Source organism: Rhinopithecus roxellana, chromosome 21, assembly GCF_007565055.1.
Source record: "Rhinopithecus roxellana isolate Shanxi Qingling chromosome 21, ASM756505v1, whole genome shotgun sequence".
Lineage (NCBI taxonomy): Eukaryota > Metazoa > Chordata > Mammalia > Primates > Cercopithecidae > Rhinopithecus > Rhinopithecus roxellana.
In genome coordinates this window covers 6,769,688-6,790,873 of record NC_044569.1, presented here as the reverse complement: position 1 = coordinate 6,790,873, position 21,186 = coordinate 6,769,688, and the positions used below count along the sequence as shown (strand labels likewise).

Here is a 21,186-nt window from a genome sequence, read left to right as displayed (position 1 = left end):
ATATAAGAACTAAATTTTCTCCCCTCCCCTTTTTTCTCCTTTGTAGCTTAAAGGGAGCTGATGCTGGCAATGGGATCAGAGTGTTTGTACCTGACATCGGGATGTTCATTGCTAGTCTGACCATCTGGCTTCTCTGTAGAAACATTGTTCAGAAACCTGTGACAGACGAAGCAGCACAGAGTAACCTGGAGTTTGAAAATGAAGAATTGGTAAATCCAACTCCATGTCTCTTTCTTCTTTGATTTCTGAGGACCTTGACCCTTAATGAGTTGAAGAACTATGATAATAACAGCTGAGCCTACAGAGCACGTTATGATTCACAGTGCTTGACTTAACCGTTTACTGTCACATTGCCTGACACCCTCATGCAGTCCCAGTGAGCAGACACTCTGGTCCACACCTTAGCAATGAGAAGACAGGCTCAGGGGTGTTCATAGGTAAGGGCCAGGCTTTGACCCACCACCCCAAACTATCACGTGATATTATCTCGGAGGCTCACCGTGCAAGGTCATACATAGTGTTATGGTTCAATTGGTCTGGGTACCTTAGTTATTGCAGAATATTTAAAGAAGTAACATCTGGTAGTTTTAGGGGAAAAAATGAATTCCCCCTTGCAGGGCAGCTTTCCAGTCTGTGCATCTTGTCCTGCTCAGTGGAGTGGTGTTAACTTGGCGTGCTTTGATCAAGTTGTTTTAAAGCACTCCAAGGGGGAAAAACATACATATTTGGAAAAGTGTGAGAATTTTAGAAAGGTAAAAATAATGAATGAAATGTATGTTTGCTGGCTGGTTGAAACGTTTCAGGAGTAACTGCTGAATTGGAAGCTTGTCCTATTTTCATCCTTGGGTATGAGAGCTGTCAGACGGCTCTCACACTGCCCCCTGACCAGCCTCAGGACACTGGTAATGTTCTAATAACTGTACTTTGTTAGGTGAGGTTAGGTGACATCAATTTAAAAAGTAATTGATTTATTAGTGGAAAGATAACATTTATAAAGGAAAAAGTGACTAAAAATATTTGATTTGGACATTTGATGCAAAACACTTGCAAGTACTAAATGTTTTCAGTCATAAGCTTTGGCAAGATATTAAACTTGTAAAACTGAAGTGAATTGAAGTTACTTATATTAAGAATGTTAACCATTAAGGCATTGAGGGAGGAAAATTCTCACTTATGGAAAATGATTTATGTGGTTCACAAGCAAGCAGACAATTGCCTTGTATGCTTATTTAAAAAACAATAAAGGGGGGATATAATTCAATAAACCTATGTAAACTAGAAATGATACTGTCTAGCCAGGCATGGTGGCTCAGACCTGTAATGCCAGCACCTTGGGAGGCCCAGGTGGGCAGAACTCCTGAGGTCAGGAGTTCGAGACCAGCCTGGCTAACATGGTGAAACCCTGTCTCTACTAAAAATACAAAGATTAGCTGAGCATGATGGTGTGTGCCTGTAATTCTAGCTACTCAGGAAGCTGAGGCAGGAGAATCACTTGAATTCAGGAGGTGGAGGTTGCAGTGAGCTGAGAAAGCCGAGATCGCACCACTGCACTCCAGTCTGGGTGAGAGAGCGAGAACCTATCTTTAAAAATGTATATATTGTCTACAATTCTTATGGGTAAAAGATATGCAATCACCTTGCTTATCAATATTCTGCTATTTTTAAGGCAAATGTTAAAATGATGCTTGGTGTAACAGTATAGTAAAGTCAAAGTCGCTACTACCCGCTTACATCTTACTTTCAAGACTTGATACCATAAGGCATGCATTAGTGTCCTAAAAATGGAAGGGTGCTTTTTCTTCTTGTTGATATTACAATTGTAAGACAGAAGATTTAAATTTTGTCTGTTTTTTACATTTACAGTTTGAAAATGACTTTATTTAAATAATCTTTACCAAAATTTGCCTAAGTTTGGGGAAAGTAAACCAGTAACTCAGATTCTTCAGTTTGGGTATTTTTTATTTTTATTATTTATAAAGGCAAGTTTTTGTTTGTTTGTTTTTCTTTTTTTTTTTAACTTAAGTTCTGGGATACATGTGCAAGAAAGTACAGGTTTGTTTCGTAGGTATACATGTGCCATGGTGGTTTGCTGGAACCAACAACCCATCATCCAGATTTCAAGCCCTGCATGCATTATTATTCTCATAAATAGTAGCTATAGAAGGAGGGGAAAGGATAATTATCAAAAATTGAGTGGACTTAGCAGTCAGATATGGAGGCTGCCTAGTATATGATGCTGAGACAGTTGTTTATTCTCTTTCTTCTTCTACAAAAGAGAGACACTAATACTGTATCACCTAGTAGTTGTGAATGCTAAATAAAATTTCTAAAAAAAAGCCCCTGCCACAGTACCTGCTCATTTTGCTTGCTTAGATCAATTGCTGTTTGCTCTGCTCATTTTGTCCTTCTCCAATCTGAGAGGTAGTAGAGCTATTTCAAATTCCAATGTTCCTCTTAGAATTATTGACACTTAAATGGGAAGATATTTTGACGCCAACCCACTCAGTAAAAGAATCTCTTCTGTGCCATTCATAACAGATAGCCATGAATGGTTTCTTTTAAGAAGAAACAGCTTCTTATAAAAAGAACTTATGTGACCAAGGACAAATGCTGTTTGCCATAGGACTAAGAAAGCCTACACTGATCAACAAAAAGCATGGCTGTGAGGTGCCATACATCTGATGAAGAAAAGAACATAATGCGGTCACATGGGTTAATTCTCAAGTCACATTTTCTTCCTGATTTCAGTTTTCAGCGATAGATTTAGGATACTTCACTTCCATTTGAAATTTGCTTGAATACGTAAGCCTTATGTATTATTAATCACATTATTTAAAGATAACAATAAGATAGACAGATACTCTAAACATTGTTTATTAGGGACATTGAAAATACTAAATGTCATAATAACGGCATTATTTTCCTTCTCAGTTACATTCGTTTGGGGCTATTTTAGATAATTGATTTTATTCTCTCGTCACGTTCCAGCCCATCAGGTAGCCCAGGAGGAACAGCGGGGTGGGTGAATCTTCAGAGATTAATTCACAACGAAAAATTGCTTCCATGTGACAATCTGGACTTGAATCTGAAAGGAATAAAAGTACCTGGCCAAAATCAGCAGGGGATTTATTTTATTTTTGACACCACAACATATTTCCTGCTGCTTATAAATCTTGTAGTTTGCACTCTGGAATGTTTGGTTTTTAAGGATACTGAAAGAACAGTGTTTGCTGGCATTATTTCTTCTTTCATTTATCTCAATGGAGAAATGGCAGGATTAATCAACTGGTGCCTGTAAGAATTCCTTTTCCAAAGCAGTCTTGTTTTAAAGCAGCAACTAATCCCTGGGGAAGATTCTTGGGTCTTCTGTAATCTTCACTGATTTGATAAGGCTCGAGTTTGGTGTTTTAAAGGTGTTCACAAATCCAAGGATTCCCCATAAAACTCCCAGTGGAAGTGGAGATGGCAGTGCAGTGGGAGCCTGTGCCTTGCTCCTGCATTTTACCGAGAGCCGACTTCAGCAAGGAAACCCTTTTCCTGAAATGTCATCAAAGGTTATTTCTCAACTGACACATTTGTGGTCTTGTCCATTTGTTCATTTTAATTCAGAAGCAGATCTACAAATCAATCATAACTGGGAGAAAGGTTCCTGATCTGAAATCTTAAATAAGAAGAGTTGTATTATGAAGATTAAATTGAGTAGAAAAGAGTTATTTACATAATCAAACAATATATCATTTCATCAATCTGACATTATCTTGTATAATCCTATGCTTACAACTTTTTCTAGCTATTACATGAGATTTGAGGCCTTACTTTTTAAATAGTATTTTAATGTATTATTAAGCCAAATTTCTGATAAATCAAATGCTTATTCAAATAGGAACTGCAGTCGTGACTTAGCCTGTGTAAAGAGGCATCTTCTTAATAGACTGACAAGTCAAATATGAAGGATTAAAATAGTATTTCATTATAAGTCATCCCCATCTGCTAAAAATTCAGGGATGCAACATTAAGTCCTGCTAATGTTATTTGGAAATTTATTCTGAACCTGAAAGATTTTGTACCCTGCTTTCTAATTCCTAGTGTCCATTAGCCTGTCACAGCATCTGCATTCTAGCACATGACATGACCAAGTGGGCTGTGCTTCAAGTCTCAACTCTGAGGTTCAAGTTGCTGTTTTTTTTAAAGAGCAAGAGACAAAGAAGGAGAGAAATCAATCGTTTTATTGTCTTCTAATTAGGCTTTCAACATCTGCTCAGTTCTAGCCTGAGATTTAGTGCAAAGTCTCCAGCTTTAAATTTTCTGGATCCTGTTTCTTCAAGCACACAGACATGATCATTTGAAACCTGGAACCATTCAGAATGGTAAGAAGCTGAACGGCTGCCCAGTTGCCTTGCAGACTTTGCATTTCATGACTTAGTGTGAATGAAAAGGCTTCTTTGTGGTTGTCCTAAAGGCTGTCACTGCCACTCTTAGTGGTAAAGTGGGTGACTCCCTTTGCTGGTCCTTAAGGTCACTTTCAGAAACTGGGCAAAACTTCCTGTCATACATACCTCAAAATGCCGGACACTTGGTCTGTCTTCTTGGGGTAAAACACATTCACAATTTGGACAAAGCTTTTAATCCTAGAAGTTTTAGATGCCATTAATTTAAACAGAAGAGATGATTTTTTATTGGAGGAAGTCATGGATCTATTTATTGTCTTCTGGAAAGTTTTGGTATTTATCACAGGCTAGTTAACTTTGAGTCCATGACTGACTTTATTCCCCCAGAGTCTTCCAGCCACATCCTTGGTCACCAGGTGAGAGCATGGTTGCCCACTCATCCTGTCCTCTTATACCAGCACACCTGTGGAGCAGGCCCTTGGGACAGTCAGTGAGAGCCACCTTCATTGTGTAGAAAGGCGGCCAAACGTGGTGGCTCACACCTAAAATTCCAGCACTTTGGGAGGCCAAGGTGGGCAGATCACGAGGTCAGGATATCGAGACCATCCTGGTTGACATAGTGAAAACCTCTCTCCTGTCTCTACTAAAAATACAAAAAATTAGCCAGGTGTGGAGACATGTACTTTTAGTCTCACCTACTCAGGAGGCTGAGGCAGGAGAATCGCTTGAACCTGGGAGGCAGAGGTTGCAGTGAGCCGAGGTCACACCACTGCACTCCATCCTGGGCGACAGAGTGGGACTCTGTCTCAAAAAAAAAAAAAAAAAAGGCAGGGATATTATTATTGACAATATGTTCATTGAGTGGACATTGCCTAGCATGGACTCAAATATACAACTCAAAAATGATTTAAAGAATTAGCAAAGAGGAAATCAACTAAAGTATCTTTAAACTATTAAAACAAAATGATTCCAGATTAATCTTCATTTTTATTTTGCCCATTTGTTAATTAATTTAGCAACATTTAACAGCACGTACCTCTTCTCTGCCTTTTTCAAAGAATCAAAGCTCCAAAAATGCCTTTCACCTTTAACAATCTTTTTAGATCAATATTTTTACAACTTATTGGAATATGTTGTTCTGTCTTTGCAGCATTTGATAGGTGATTTCATGCATTTGAATTGCAAATAACCACAAATACCCACATGAGAAACTTGTGTGAGGCAATTGCAGAGCCCCTGTGTCCCTTTCTTGAGGGTAGAGTAGGGCTGAGTTGAGAGGAACCAGAGTCCCACCCCTCATGCCATCTGTCCCAACTCCAGAGAACCTGCATCACTCAAGGAATCCCACTCACCTCTTTGTACTTCTTTCCTCCTTTAGATTGTAAATACCCTTGAAATAGAATTTTCACCCACTTTATGTAAATAAGTTCCCCATATTGCTTTGAAAATAGTGGTCATATGTCTGGGAGCAGGAGACACAGCTCCTTCCCCTACCTCCACTCCTTCTTCCCACTGACTTCCTCATCAAGGTTAATAGAAGCTCCATCTACCCAGATGCTCGAGTCAGAAACACTGATGTGACATGGATTTCTTGGGGCCTTTGTCTGTCACCACCAATAAATCTTTTGAATTCTACCTTCAAATTCTGTCTGAAATCAGTCCACTTTTCTCTACTCACTGCCACAGTCCTCACCAAGCAGCCACTGCCACTCAGCTAGGCCTGAAAATATGTTCTAACTGGATCTCCCCACTTCCAGCTTCCCTTCTTATCCTATCCAATTGATACTGCACACAGCATCTGGATTATTCTTGTAAAATTAAAGTTAAATTATGCCACTTCCCTAGATAAAACACTTCTTTGGTTTCCCTTTAACCTAGAATAAAATTCAGTCTGTTGACCTTGATACTCATGCTTCTGCATGGTTTGGCCACATCCTACCTTCATGTCCTCACCCTGTGCTTTTGCCCCACTCCCTCACTGTGCAGTACCCACCCTGCCCTTCTCTCTGTGTCTGGATGGGGTAAGCTGTCTTCCTGCTGGATCTCTTCCAGGCAGTTCATTCTCATGTAGATGTCTTCTCACTCTTGTCCTTCTGGACTCTGCTGTACAGTTTGCTCTTGTGCAGATGCTCTTCTACCCACTCCTGTCTTTCTGGGGCTCTGCTATGTAGTTCACTCTTGTGCAAATGCTCTTCTCCCCACTCTTGTCCTTCTGGGGCTGTGCTGTGTACTTCACTCTTGCACAGATGCTCTTCTCATTCTTGTCCTTCCGAGTTTCTGCTGTTCAGTTTATTCCTGCAGAGATGTTCTTCTCCATCTTGTCTTTCTGGAGCTCTGCTGTGTAGTTTGCTCTTGCATGGATGCTCTTGTCCCCACTCTTGCCCTTCTGGGGCTTTGCCAGGGCACACTGATATGTGGGTGAACTGCTGTTGATTGACCATGTCTTGGTAGGGCTTCAGAGAAGGATGCTTTTTTTAAATCTCTGGGCATCTTTATTTATTCAGTATATCTTTACCGAGAGCCTACTATGTGCCAGGATAAGCAAAAACTAATATTTAACAAGAAATATTTTTTGTTACTATTTAATCCATTTAATTTAAAGGACAGCTGACAAAAAGGACAGTTTGTCCTTCCCTGTCCTTTATTAAACTTCCATTGCTTTGTAGATGGTGGTTGAAAGCAACATCTATGCACTCACTTTTCCAAATGAAATAGGGACTGCTTAAGCTGATCTTACGAGTTTGGAAAAATAATCTTCCCAAAACAAATCTAGCAGCAGAATGAAATATTTGCTTTATCCATTAAATGCTATCACGTTAGGCTTGCATAAGGTACACAATAGCATTCAAACACATCTATCTTTTTTCTCTCCCTTCTTCCTTTCACAAGGGAACCCTGGGGATGAAATTCGTTTTTTGCAGTGAGTCACAACGCTTGTCTTCTCCTTCCTCTGGCTCTTGTATTGAGATGAACCCATTCTGTTAAAATAAATTGTTAACTTTTAATAATAAACAATGAACAAACAACTGATGACACTTTAGAAAAATGCTCCTTTTGCCTCCCAGATTTTTTGACTCATTATATGTGACTTTGATACACTTCTATAGAAATGTTTTTAAAAGCTTGGTTTTAACCACGAAGAAGAGAAAAAAACGGATTAAGCTGCACGAAAAGCTCTGCTCTGACGTCCAAAGCTTGACTGAAACCTAAAGGAGGTTCCAGAGATAATTTACTTCAATCTATTTTCCACATAAGGGAGTCTGCTAGGATATGATTCAAACAAAATATTTTCAGATTATGCCTATTCAGCTGAGCCCCTGTGGAGAATTCATTGATCAGTGGTTGCCAATGTCAGCCAGGGCATGGATTCTGGAGGGGCTGCTTTAGATCACCCCAGAGAGTACTTTAATCATACGGATTCCTGGAATTCATTCCCATAATTTCTGATTTAGTAAGTTTGAGGTTGAGCCTGGTCATCTGCCCTCTTAAGGGTCCTCAGGTGATCCTTAGGATTTATTCCAACCCAGTTGGATTTTTATAGTGCTTGGGAGTAATGAAACATGGATGTTTGGGTCCCACCAGAAGTGATTTATTGTGTTTTCTTTGTCCAAAATTGAGTGAAAATCGTGGTGGATGCTATGGCTTAATGGAACCAGTGCTGCTGTAGAGTGAGAGGGTGTTGTGGGATGAGATGCAGACATACAAAGGTTTAGATCCCATCTCATTGTGGGATGAGAGCTTTGTGTTTAGGCCCTTATTCAGGGCCCTAACAGAGAAGAGGCTGGCCTTGTATAAAGTTGATTCCGTAGTATCTAGAGCTTCCTTATGTGAAATGAGAGAGCCTACACTAATACATGTTATCAAATGTTGAAATCAGTAACTTTTATCTATCATGTTTTCCAGTATTCTATTATTTTTATTTTATTTTATTTTTTGGTTTTTTTTTTTTTTTTGAGATTGAGTCTCATTCTGTCGCCTAGGCTGGAGTGCAGCAGAGTGATCTCAGCTCACTGCAGCCTCCGCCTCCTGGGTTCCAGTGATTCTCTTGCCTCAGCCTCCTGAGTAGCTAGGATTACAAGCGTGCGCCACCATGCCCAGCTAATTTTTGTATTTTTAGTGGAGACAAGAGTTTCACCAAGTTGTCCAGGCTGGTCTTGAACTCCTAACCTCAGGTGATCCACCCGCCTTGGCCTCCCAAGGTGCTGGGATTATGGCATGAACCACTGTGCCTGCCCAACTATTTTGAAATATACATTAATAACTACAGTCACCATGCAGTACAATAGATCCCCCAAAATCGTTCTTCATGTCTAAGTGAGATTTTGTACCCCTTGAATCAGCATCTCCCCTTTCCAGGTCCCCGGCCTCCTTCCCCAGCCTCTGGTAACTACTGCTGTACTCCCTACTTCTATCAGTGCAACTTCTTTAGATTCCATGTAGAAGTGAGATCATGCCATATTTGTCTTTCTGTGCCTGACTGACTTCAATTAGCATATTCTTCTTTAGATTTATGCATGTTGTTGCCAATAACAAGATTTCCTGTTGAAATCATAAACTTTTAAAGAGGCGAGATAAACGACTTAAATGTCTTTAAATAAGTTTTAGATTTTGACATAGTCAATAATCTGTGTAATCATTTATTTGACTTTTTAAACTGTAAAGAGTTTATTTTGTCTTCAGTTTCTAAGATGACTCAGGAACCAGGGAAGTTAAATCTTTATTTACAGCCTTTCCTCCTCGTTAGCATCAAGGCCAGATTGAAGTTTTGTTCCACTGCAGGGACAGCTTACAGCTCCAGCAAGCAAGACTGCCTGTTAGTAAACAGGCGAGAGTGAGTCCATTCTCTTTCAGAGGTTCAGTGTTTATACTTCAGCAGACCTGGGGGGGAAAAGCCTTTCTGTTAATAAGCCAGGCTGACATGACTAATGGCAGCTCTGGCCCTGACCTACCAGGACAGTAGGGGCTCACAGAGTCTAACCCGTCTCGCTCTTGGCTCTCAGCCTGGCAAATTTGAAAAGTATTTTCAACTGACAGCCCCAGGGATTTCTGTATAAAAATGCTGAAAAACCTAAAGTACCATGGTAAGTTTATAAAAATCACAAAGGCCCAGTCCTTCCTAAGACAGGTCAGGGAAATGCATTTGTATAACCTCACAAAGGCATCTTGCTCAGAGATTTCTATTTGATTTAATCTACATCCGTAGCAATTCTATAATTGAATAAGAACGCATTTATTATGAAAGTCACAAGTGTGTTTCTGACTGTGACCCAGGCGGCCCTGGCTACGTTTTTCCTTTTGCTTCTTTTTCAAGTGCAGTGACTAAAGATTTTGGCCAAACTTCCTTCCTAGAGGGAGATGTTTAATGGGTTGCTCACCTGTTGTGATGGGGAAAGAAGCAACAGATGCCTGATGAGCAGGTCGTTTGTGTGTTGACGATGGTGTGGGTGTCCTGGCAATAGCTCTGATGGGTGGATTTCTTTGTGGGGAGATGGAGTAAGCTGAATGGAAGAGCTGCCCTGGGCCTGAGGAGCTGGAGAAGGCATCCTAAGGGGTGGGAACAGTCTGTCCCACAGCAAAGAGGCAAAGAGAACCTGTGGATTCTGGATTCTGCCAGTCATTTCTTGCAAGGAATGCTGACAGGCAAGGAAGTGGCATAGACCTGGAAAGGCAGAGTGGTCTCAGGGGCAGCAGCACCTGGAGGAGGGCCATCCCTGTATTCCCTCCAGGTAACCTCATCAGGCTACTGACCTTTAAACCATCACATGCTGGCGAATTCCAAAAAGCCCTCTTCAGCTCCCGCCCCTCTCCAACACTCCGGACTCCTATACTAGCTGTCTGCTGGATACCTCCAAGAATGCCTGAATGGGGTCTCCGAACTGAATTTTCAAAACAGAAATGTGGACTCTCAGTCTCCAATCTGCCTCCCTCCTGTCTGTCCTCCCTAGACAAAAATAGAGGAGCCACCCTGATTATCATCTATCCCTCCTCCCCACTTTAAACTTTCCAGCTGGTCCTACTAATCTGACCTCCAAAACAGACTCCAAAGGCAGGATTTTCACTTTAGCCCCACCTCTACCTCCCCTGTCCTCCAGCACAGCCATCACCTCCCTGCTGCTTCCTCCCTCTGTGCCGCCCCAGGAGCAACTAGAGTTATGTGACAAAGCAAATCATGTGTGCCTCTCATTAGATGGAGTGGTTGAAGATCAAAGACTGATTCGAGTAGGTTCAAGAGAAATTAGGTATGGAAGCGTTTTTACTGTAAATGGAGTGGGTGAGTCTAGCCCACTCTTCTAGAGTGTTTCACCTTAAGAGACAAATGTGGGTTGAAAGGGTGTGTTTCTTTAAGGTGAGACAGCAACGCGCCCTTGCCTGTTAACAGGGGTGATCCAGCAGAAAGAAAGCACATTGTGATGCAGGAGAGAGACCCAGGGTGGCTGGGCTGTTCTCTCCCTGGTGTCCTCAGCAGATGGGATGCAGTCATTGTGGCTGGAGCACATGCAGCTTGTCTTGTTGCAGGAGAAAGGCAGAGTGCATGCATGGCAGGCCAGCTGCAGTTGGGTGGTCTGATGTACTGGCTGGAGCTGGCAGCTCCTCTCTGGGAGCAGTAGAAAGCAAGGTCATCCTCTGAGAATGAGGTGGGAATTGTTCTCTAGGGGAGTGGAAGTGGCCACGGGCCTGGGGTCACTTACCCTCTTTCTGCACACACCACCAAGCCTTGGACCAGCTCTGTCTTCCACCTGGAATGCACTTTGCCAGGACTTTCACAGGGCTGGTAACTTTGTGACATTCAGATCTTAGCTTAAATGTCACCTCCTCAGAGAGGCTTTCCTTAACCTCTGAATTGGAAACAGCCACCCAGTTAATCACTTTCACATCACCCTATTCGACCTCCCTGAATAGCATTCATTACTGTGAGATATTTAGCTGGTTAATATTTTACTTGTTTATGTGTTTATTGCTATATCACTTCCTATAGATGCTAGGACACACTAGGCCCTGTATGGTTATAGAAAAATCTTATTGATTGAGCGTGAGATGTTCCTCTTGCTTCAGAAAAAAATATACAAATATGTCATGATGAAGTACAGTGGAAGTCAAGTTGAAGTGGCCCAGGATTAAATCCCTGTGTGTGTGTGTAAGTGGCCGGAGGGCTGGCTTAGCCTTGGCTCATCAATAGTCAACTCAAGTCACTCACCATGTGTACTCTCCTGGGCACACGAAAGGCCTGAGTCCTGAAGGCCGCTTTACGCTTAACTAGAACTTGGCACCGGCCCTCCAGTCCCTGCCTTCCTTCCGTGAACTTGGTCATAGTAAGAGGTCAGACACCATCAGTGAGTATTAAGTAAATATCAGAACTAAATATATCAAAAAAGAACCATCAAAAATGGGAACATGGAGAGGCCAGACCCTACTCTTTAAGTCTTAAATAGATGCCTGAACTGGGCTTAACAATTCTTCTTAGCTTTGTGAGATTAAAGATATGAAGTCTGTCGGCCTAGGGAAAAATGCACACACTAAGTTTCATGCATCTCAGACAGACTCCTTTTGCCTTAACGTGATGGCTTTATTTATTATTTCTTTTTTTCTTTACTTTTCTTTTCTTTTCTTTTCTTTTTTTTTTTGAGACGAAGTCTCGCCAGGCAGGAGTGCAGTGGCGCAATCTTGGCTCACTGCAACCTCCGCCTCCCAGGTTCAAGCGATTTTCTCCTGCCTCAGCCTCCTGAGTAGCTGGGACTACAGGTGCGTGCCACCACGTTCAGCTAATTTTTTGTATTTTTAGTAGAGACGAGGTTTCACCATATTGGCCAGGATGGTCTTGATCTCTTGACCTCATAATCCGGCTGCCTCAGCCTCTCAAAGTGCTGGGATTACAGGCGTGAGCCACCGCACCCGGCCCCTTATTTATGATTTCTTAAGAAAAAGAAAAAGTCGTAACCCTTCTAGGGAAATATTCTAATTAGCCAAAAAAATTTTTCCCATTTATTCTTTTTTTTTTTTTTTTTTTTTGTATTTTTGGTAGAGACAGGGTTTCACCGTGTTAGCCAGGATGATCTCGATCACCTGGCCTCATGATCCACCTGCCTCGGCCTCCCAAAGTGCTGAGATTACAGGCGTGAGCCACACCGTGCCCAGCCCCCCGTTTATTCTTTAAATGCAAAACGAACAAGCAAAAATGCCTTAGCATACCCAGGTTAAAATAATACACGGAAATATGCATATGTTCTGGTACATGTGTTAACTCCCTAAATCTGTGCTTAAAGCACTAAGGTGCTGAGCTGCCCAGGCTTGAACCAGCATAGCATTCTCTAAAAGGATAAGATAGGAATCAGCTCTATATGTAGCCAAGAAGCCCAGGACCACTCATTCTTTCACGGTCAGGAAATGTGGAAATAGTGAACAAAGATAAACTTAGAAAAAAACCAGAATTTCCTAAGCATTGATTGGGCTCACGCTTTCAGTCAAAGCCGTGGATAGTTTTATCAAACTTCCTATCACCTTGTTGGCCAGCTCTGTAAATTTGAAGACCCAAACCCAGATTGATCTAAACCAAACTTGTTAATAGATGTTTCGGACAGTTTCTTCTTTGCCTATTAAAAAAAATAAGCACAAATAGGGAACATGACATGTTATTAGGGACCCTATAATTGTGATGTTTCCTGTTGATGTTTACTTCTTCAAGAAAGATCAAAGTTACTTGGGCTTATACAGGGATTATCAGAGACCTGAGGGGAATGAACTGGTTGTCTTCCTTTTTTTCCTGATCTGTGAAATTCACCACATTGATTGACCCATGAATTAGAAGCTCTGTAATCTGCTGGCTGGATAGGCAGGACTTGAGTGTTTCCTGTTTGTCCTTTATTTAGGCTGGAGGAGAAAAAATTGATTCAGAAGAGGCACTGATCTATGAAGAGGATTTAGACGGAGGAGATGGTGTTGAAGGCGAGTTGGAAGAAAGCACGAGGTTAAAAATGTTCCGCAGGCTTGCCTTTGTGGCCTCTAAGCTCAAAGAGTTCATTGGCAACATGATCACCACGGCTGGGAAAGTGGTTGTTACCATCTTACTGGGCTCCTCGGGTGAGTGTCTCTCACACTGGCTGCACGTAGTAAAAGGCACAAGCACCAGTGCTTTGGTGATTGAGAGAAATGGTTGAAGAAGAAATGAAGGAAACGATCTGTTCCACCACACGAAGATAATAACTGTAGCTCTTGTAAAACTGGCCACATGGGCAAACCACACAAAATAATTTTTCCCGGTTAGTTCTAGTTTTGATGTTTTTAGATGGTTTCTGTTAACCTCTGCAAAATAATCTTTTTCTATGTATGCTAAGCGATTCCATTTTCTAGGTTTAGATTAGAATAACAACAATCCTCTTCCTTAGAGCTTTGGAATGGTGACCTGCTGCAATTAACAATGTGCATGTTCCCATCACAAGCCATATTGTAGGTTCTGGAGGTCTGTCTGCTTACATGAGCCCATAGTCACCTTAATATAACTCTCTAGGATAGACTATTTTTCTTCCTAAGTTAGATTGTAATCTTCCACCACAGACGCTCACTTCCTTTAAATTTTGGCGTTGGACCACTTATTCCATAATAATGTTATCTTGATCTTTTCCCTCCTTCCATTCCACTGGTTACCACTGCTCCGGAGCTAGGGAAGGCATATTAGAGTAGACTCAAGCAAACTGCAAAGCTGCAGCAACTTAGCTGTTTTTTAATAGGGGGAAAAATGGGGGAAAAGACAGTAGAATTTCTCAAGAAATAAACCACAACATTTTAATGAGGAATCATTTCAAAATGCCCAATAAAACAGACTCCTTTTGCCTTAAGGTGATGGTTTTATTTATGATTTCTTAAAAATGCTTTTAAAGGAGTTATTGGCCAGGAGCAGTGGCTCATGCCTGTAATCCCAGCCCTTTGGAAGGCCAAGGAGGGAGGATTACTTGAACCCAGGAGTTCAAGACCAACCTGGGCAATATGGCAAAACTCTATCTCTACAAAACATAAAATAAAATAAGCAGGGCACAGTGAGAGTTTAATTGGCCAGGACGTCTAGGTAACTAAAAAAAAAAAGTAGTAAATTATTATAAAGAAAATGGTTTCAGGAAAGGTTGGAACAGACATACAGGTACATGAATTCTTGAAAATTTGGGAGAAGTAGAAAGATGGAAACAGGCAAGTAAATATGCAAATGCTACTGGTATGAAAAGTAGACATTTACTTAGTTCAGATGCCACAGGTGGAATTTTTTAAATCATCTGGTATATCTTTGTATTTATAGTTATCCTTTCATATACGACTTTTTCACAATAAATATAGCCTTAATTTTTATTATATAAATCAAATATGATTTTTAAAACTTACTATTTTAAAATACCTAAAAACACTTGAAGGAAATTCACATAATTTCAAATAGTTATATTCACTGAATGATAAATGAATTTCCAGTTCTACCTGACTTTGTGATTACATTTCTTTTCCGTAGGTATGATGTTGCCGTCTTTGACATCATCTGTGTATTTTTTTGTATTTTTGGGTCTGTGCACCTGGTGGTCCTGGTGCCGGACGTTCGACCCATTGCTGTTCAGCTGCCTCTGTGTTCTGCTGGCTATTTTCACTGCTGGACATTTGATTGGACTTTATTTATACCAGTTCCAATTCTTTCAAGAAGCAGTTCCACCCAGTGACTACTACGCAAGGTAAGAGAAATCTTTATGGCATTTCAAGGAGAGGTTGTCCCCCCACGCCTTTGGGACCTTGGTTTGGCACTGTGAATGTGCAGGGTCATTCTTGATGGCAGGCAATTGCTGTGTTAAGCAAAGATTCTGTGGGGGTGGGTGAGGCAGTCTGGCACTTTCATTGTATTGGATGACACAGTCTGGAAGGAGGACAGTGGTCTCCTCAGATGGAGATGCTGCCGGGATGCAGGAGGACAGGGAGCTGTCATGTGCAGGAATGAAACAGACCCAGTAGTCTCAGCCGGGGAAGAAGATCAGGAAGAACATTTTACACTGAAGAACAGTAAGGATGTGCCACAGCATCCAACTAGAAAGACGTCTCACGGGCCCGATATACGAGAACAAATTGAGCATCAGAAACAATAACTAATTGTAAAAAACTTAAAAATAAAAGCCCCAGCCTGGGCAACATGGTGAAATCCCTTATCTACAGAAAATTAGCTGGGCAAGAGGGCGCACACCTGTGGTCTCAGCTACTCAGGAGGCTGACGTGGGAGGGTCACCCGAGCCTGGGAGGTCGAGGCTGCAGTGAGCCATGATCACACCACTGTACTCCCGCCTGGGGGAGAGTGAGCCCCTGTCTCCAAATAAATAAATGAATAAGAAAATACGTAAGTCTCTGGTATGAGAGAGAAAGGGAGAGAGAAACATCAAATACTTTGCTTCAATTGGAGATGAGTATTACACCAAATCCTTACTATGAAAATGAGAATTAAAGGTAAAGAATCCAGCATTTACTTTGACTTTTAATAAGTCATTCTCAGTGAATGAGAGAAAATTCCTCCATGCAGGATGATGTTAGATAATGACAGGCAAAGGATTAACAGAATTAGAGAATTACTGTTCATCAATCCTTAATGATATGTTCTATTATGTCCACACCTGAAATAATTACTATAAAGGTTGTGGTGGTTGCACAATGACAAAGTAGAACCTTGTTGATGCTTGCTAATTGCAAAGAAAAAATAACATCTTTACAAGGTGTGATCAATATCTTGAGGAATTGATTGAAATCAACGTTATCAAAAATGAGATAGCTCAACATTTCACACCTCTCAGTGTGATGCAACAGATGAAATATACAGCATCATATTGTTAAGACTTTGACCTAACCTCCCATTTACAGAAAATATAAAGGCTAGGAAACAATTTAAATAGCTCCACAAGAAAATAATCAAAAGAATTCAAAATGTGGATTCTGCAAGGCAAATGAATGGGTCTTTAAAAAAAAAAAAAAAAAAACCAGCATGAAAAAGAAGTCTGCATAGGGCCGGGGCAGTGGCTCATGCCTGTAATCCCAGCACTTTGGGAGGCCAAGGTGGGCGGATCACGAGGTCGGGAGATCAAGACCATCCTGGCTAACACGGTGAAACCCCATCTCTACTAAAAATACAAAAAATTAGCCGGGTATGGTGGCGGGTGCCTGTAGTCCCAGCTACTTGGGAGGCTGAGACAGGAGAATGGAGTGAACCCGGGAGGCGGAGCTTGCAGTGAGCCGAGCTCACCCCACTGCACTCCAGCCTGAGCGACAGAGCGACACTCCCTCTCAAAAAAAAAAAAAAAAAGTCTGCATAGAGAGTGGAGGCAGCAACTGTCTAGAGGAGAACAGTAGATACTTAAAAGTGTGTGAAGCACAGCTGTAGATCAGATCCTGGTGCAACAACAAATTCTTAAAACGTATTTTGGGGTTCAATCAGAGAAATTTCAGTGTTCACTGGGTATTAATTGATACCATAGAATTATTGCTGATTTATTAGGTGTATGATGGTTTTGTGGGTAGACAGAAAAATGCTATTATTTTGGGAGATACATGGTGAGTTATTTAGAGATGTGCCGTGATGTTTGCAACTTAAAAATGGTTTAACAACAAACATAATAGATCGATAGATACATGCATACATAGATATATACATAGGAATAGTTAACAGAGAGAAGACAAAATTATTTAAACTAGGTGATCAGTATAGGGTTATCTATTGTCCTATTTGAACTTTTCTTTGTGTAAGGAAAGGTTCATAATTGACAGTTCCAGAAAAAAGAAAGGGAACAGAAATGGTAATGTTAGCAGTGAAACATATCTGAGTCTCGCAGCACCAAAGTATGTTGCTGGCAGCGAATTCCCATGGATCTGCTGCAGTTTCCATTTTTGCTTTCTTAGAATAATGAATTCTACTGAGGTGCGTAAGGCAGGAGAGACTGAGGCAAGTTTTCGAGCAGGAATGAGTGAAAATGTATTTAAAAGCTTTAGAGCAGGAATGAAAGGAAGTGAAGTCCACTTGGAAGCGGGCTAAGCAGGCGACTTGAGAAATCAAGTGCACAGTTTGACCTTTGACTGGGGTTTTATATATTGGCATGTTCCAGGGTCTTTGGTCCCTTTTCCCTGGATTCTTCGCTGGGGGTGGGCTGTATGCATGCACAGTGGCCTGCCAGCCCCTGGGGGGCGCTGCACGTGCAGTCCGTCTGCTGGAGTTGTGCGCATGCTCACTTGAAGTGCTCTTCCCTCCCTAAATTCTCCTACAAGGTCGCGTACACCAGTTAAACGCTGCCATTTTACCTCTTACTGCGCATGCTCGAGTCCACTCACTCAACTCCCGAAGTCTTATCGGGAAGCTGCTGATCACCAGTTTTGTTTTGTTTTTTCTGTATCTTGGGAGACTGCGTTTCCCGGGACCCCAGCTGCAACCAATTATTATTTTAGAGCGACAGTGTAACAACCTCCTGACCATCGCCTTATGGTCTCCTGACGTTCCCGGTTGGTGCGTGGGGGTGCCCTCTCCTACCCCACTCATGCCTGACCACTTACCTACTGTAACAGTAGAAGAAGGTGTGAGTGTTAGGTGAAGACGGTGCCAGAATTCCCTCTGCTGTGCCTCTGGGTGGTAATGTAGTGCTTTTTGTCTTGTTGAGAAATGAGGAACCTGCAGTTTAAAAGAACATGAATAATATTACCATACCAGCAATACAGGTTTGCATCCTTCTTTCAAAAGATCATAATGTGGTTTTAACGTGACAGTAAATTATAAAGACAAAATGTGTGAGAGGGCCCAGTGGCCTTGCTTTGATTTATGTGTAAAATTTGGCCATGGTAAAACTAGTTGTGGCTGACTGTGTCTATACAGTGTGCTAACACAGAGAGAGAGAGAGCGCGCTTGAGAGAGCTGTTCAGTCAAATCCTTTAAGACCACTTAAATTCAGTTAAAATAAGTAAAAGTTGGTGCTGGACGCACACGCATCCACACACACACACACACACACACACACACCTCATTCTAAATCCATTTGGCTCAGCTGATTGTATTAGCCTGGCAACTGGATAAGTGCAATTCAGTCTAATAAGAGAAGAATTTTGTATAGACACAGTAAAACTGAGGAACCTCTTTAATAGTGCATATTCACATAATATTTACTTTAGACAGAAGTGAATAAATGCTAAATTTCAGTGCAGACATTATATCTAGACTAAATTAATGCTTGCTTAGTTTCCTTTAAACATTTGATTTTTGGTTTGTTGAACACATACAGCAAAAAGTTTTGTACTGCTGAAAGAACTCCCTTTTAGAGGATGACTTAATTGAAAATGTAAATATCCTCTGTAGGGCAGAAGTTTTTTGGTTTTGGGGGTTATTCTTTCTACTGGCTTAAGGATCTTTTATGCCATCTAGCGGCTGAGGGTAGAAAACACAAATAATATTCAGAACCACCTCGAAAATGCTAGATCAGGCAAACTTTCTCTGTAAAGCTTAGTAAATATTTAAGGCTTTGAGAACCATATGCTCTTTGTCACAATTCTTTCAAGAAGTCATTATAATGTGAAATCAGCTGGGCGTGATGTAAAAAAATGACCATGGCTGTGTTCCAGTAAAACTGTGAACACTGAAATTGACATTTTGTATTCCTTTTACATTAATGAAAATTTTTTTTATTTTTCCCCAACCATTTAAAAATGGTACCAAAACAGGCACTGAACCACACTTGGCCCAGGGGCTGTAATTTGTCTTCTTATGGTACATATAATAACAGTTCTAATAGTGTAATAACATCGTATTTGCTCTTCATTTCAATTGTCATAAACATAAAATTATAATGTGTTATTACTGACATTTCGGTACATCATCCCCTTAAAGGTTTAAAAGGTCTGTTACTGTAATCTCATAGAGTAAGTCATTGGTCATTGGAACTTAGGTTGCTTATCAGAGAATAGAAAATGTGAGCTAAATAATGCAATATGTAAACTTCCTTGTTGTAGATTTCCTCCCCATTAACTTGGCGATAACAGGACTTTACATTTTATTCCTTTAAAGCATGGAGATTCGCATATTTAAACCATAGCTTTATCTTAGGGCATAATTTCAGTGTATTGTTATTAACCCCAAAGTCTGAGTTGGAAGAAAACAAACTGCAGACTGGCAAAAAAAAAAAAAGAGAGAGAGAAAGAAAGAAACATAGAAACAAAGACAGAAAATCACCATATGTGGGTGTTTATCACAAATTTCATAACCACAGAGACTCCAGCCCTTCTGTCTCACTTCCTGGATAGATAAAGCTCCCCTTAAAACAGTCCAGGCAATTTTTATCTTCTCGTAAGCTTTCAAATGTGCTCTCTGGTGAGTATTAACCTTATTTTTAGAAACATTGAATTGATATTTTTTGTCCCACTGTTACACTAAACACATGTTTTTTGGTGATTTGGAAAAATAAAATAATCAGAAAAAACACTTAAAAATGTAATCCTTTTTCCCAGAAATAAATCCTATTGCTTTTCAGCCAAGTGTTTTCAGAATCTTTCTTATGTCTATATGTACTTTTTACAAACAAATTTTGAATCATATTGCACATACTATTTTATAATTTGCTGTATACACACAAGTTGTGCATTTTCCTGTGTTATAAAATGTCCTAAAATGTAATTTTCATAGAGTGCAAAGTAATTGTGTAACTATATTATAACTTAGTCAACCCCTGAGTTTTAACCACGTAGATTATTTCTCATTTATGTTCTCATCAGTGATGCTGCAATGAGTGTTCACATTACTTCTAAATCTAAACAAAACTTAACAACGAGCAAGTTGCAAGCCCACGTCCTCGCAGCTGTGCAAGAGCCTCCGCAGGGCTGTGGGGTGCTTGCTTCTGCTGGAGGATGCACAGGTGTCCAGGTCCTACGCTAGCATAATGTTCACTGACTTTCTGGTTTGCGATGCCCTCCCCATGCAGATGTTGTAAACTGAAATTCCATGCCGATGTGTGGCACAGGCCTGGGGTTTCCTTTTTCTCTAGGGTAATCCCTTCTTTTCACGCGATGGTCCCAAAAAATCACGTGCTTCCTTCCAGCTTCATCCACACAGTGGTTGAGTTTTTGCATTACTTCTATCCAGGGGAGGGTGAGAATGAGTGATTCCCTTCCATTTGTGCACACAGGTGTGGCATGAGCATATTTTCCAAAACAAAATGTAGGACTTTTTTTGTTTTGTTTTGCTTTTTGTTTTTTTGAGACAGAGTTTCGCTTTTGTCCCTCAGGCTGGAGCACAATGGCGCCATCTTGGCTCACTGCAACCTCCGCCTCCCAGGTTCAAGCGATTCTCCTGCTTCAGCCTCCCAAGTAGCTGGGATTACAGGCATGCGCCACCACGCCCGGCTAATTTTTTGTATTTTTAGTAGAGACAGGGTTTGTCCACGTTGGTCAGGCTGGTCTCAAACTCCCTACCTCGGGTGATCTGCCTGCCTCGGCCTCCCAAAGTGCCCGGCCTATGTAGGACTTATTGTGTGACAGAGATGGGTGTACTTATGGGGAGGTTAAGACACTGGGTCTGAAACTGAGATTATTCTTCCCAAATCTGAAGTGCTGTAGTCTATTATAACAATAACTACAAAAATCAGTGACCACACTCAGAAGTTGATCCAGCAGAAGAAAGCTTCAAAGTGAATCCACATAACTAAATATAAGACCAGTAATATACCATTCAAAACAGTCTGTTTAAAAGAATAGAGCCCTATGACAGCTGTTAATCTGGTAGGTCTCCCGAAGAAAAATGGTGAACTAAACAAAATTTGCCTCAGCTAAT

The 21,186-nt window shown here is 41.0% G+C and overlaps 1 protein-coding gene across 1 annotated transcript in view; it reads left to right on the top strand.

Annotated features, from left to right (window-relative positions):
• The window catches only part of LOC104670260 (piezo-type mechanosensitive ion channel component 2), a 188,021-nt gene that overhangs the window by 103,905 nt on the left and 62,930 nt on the right, over positions 1 to 21,186 (top strand). Inside the window, exons 3-5 of the mRNA XM_030926181.1 lie at positions 47 to 209; positions 13,253 to 13,463; positions 14,875 to 15,088. Coding sequence (XP_030782041.1) covers positions 102 to 209; positions 13,253 to 13,463; positions 14,875 to 15,088 — 533 coding nt within the window. The 5' untranslated portion in view covers positions 47 to 101. The remainder of the gene's footprint in view (positions 1 to 46; positions 210 to 13,252; positions 13,464 to 14,874; positions 15,089 to 21,186) is intronic.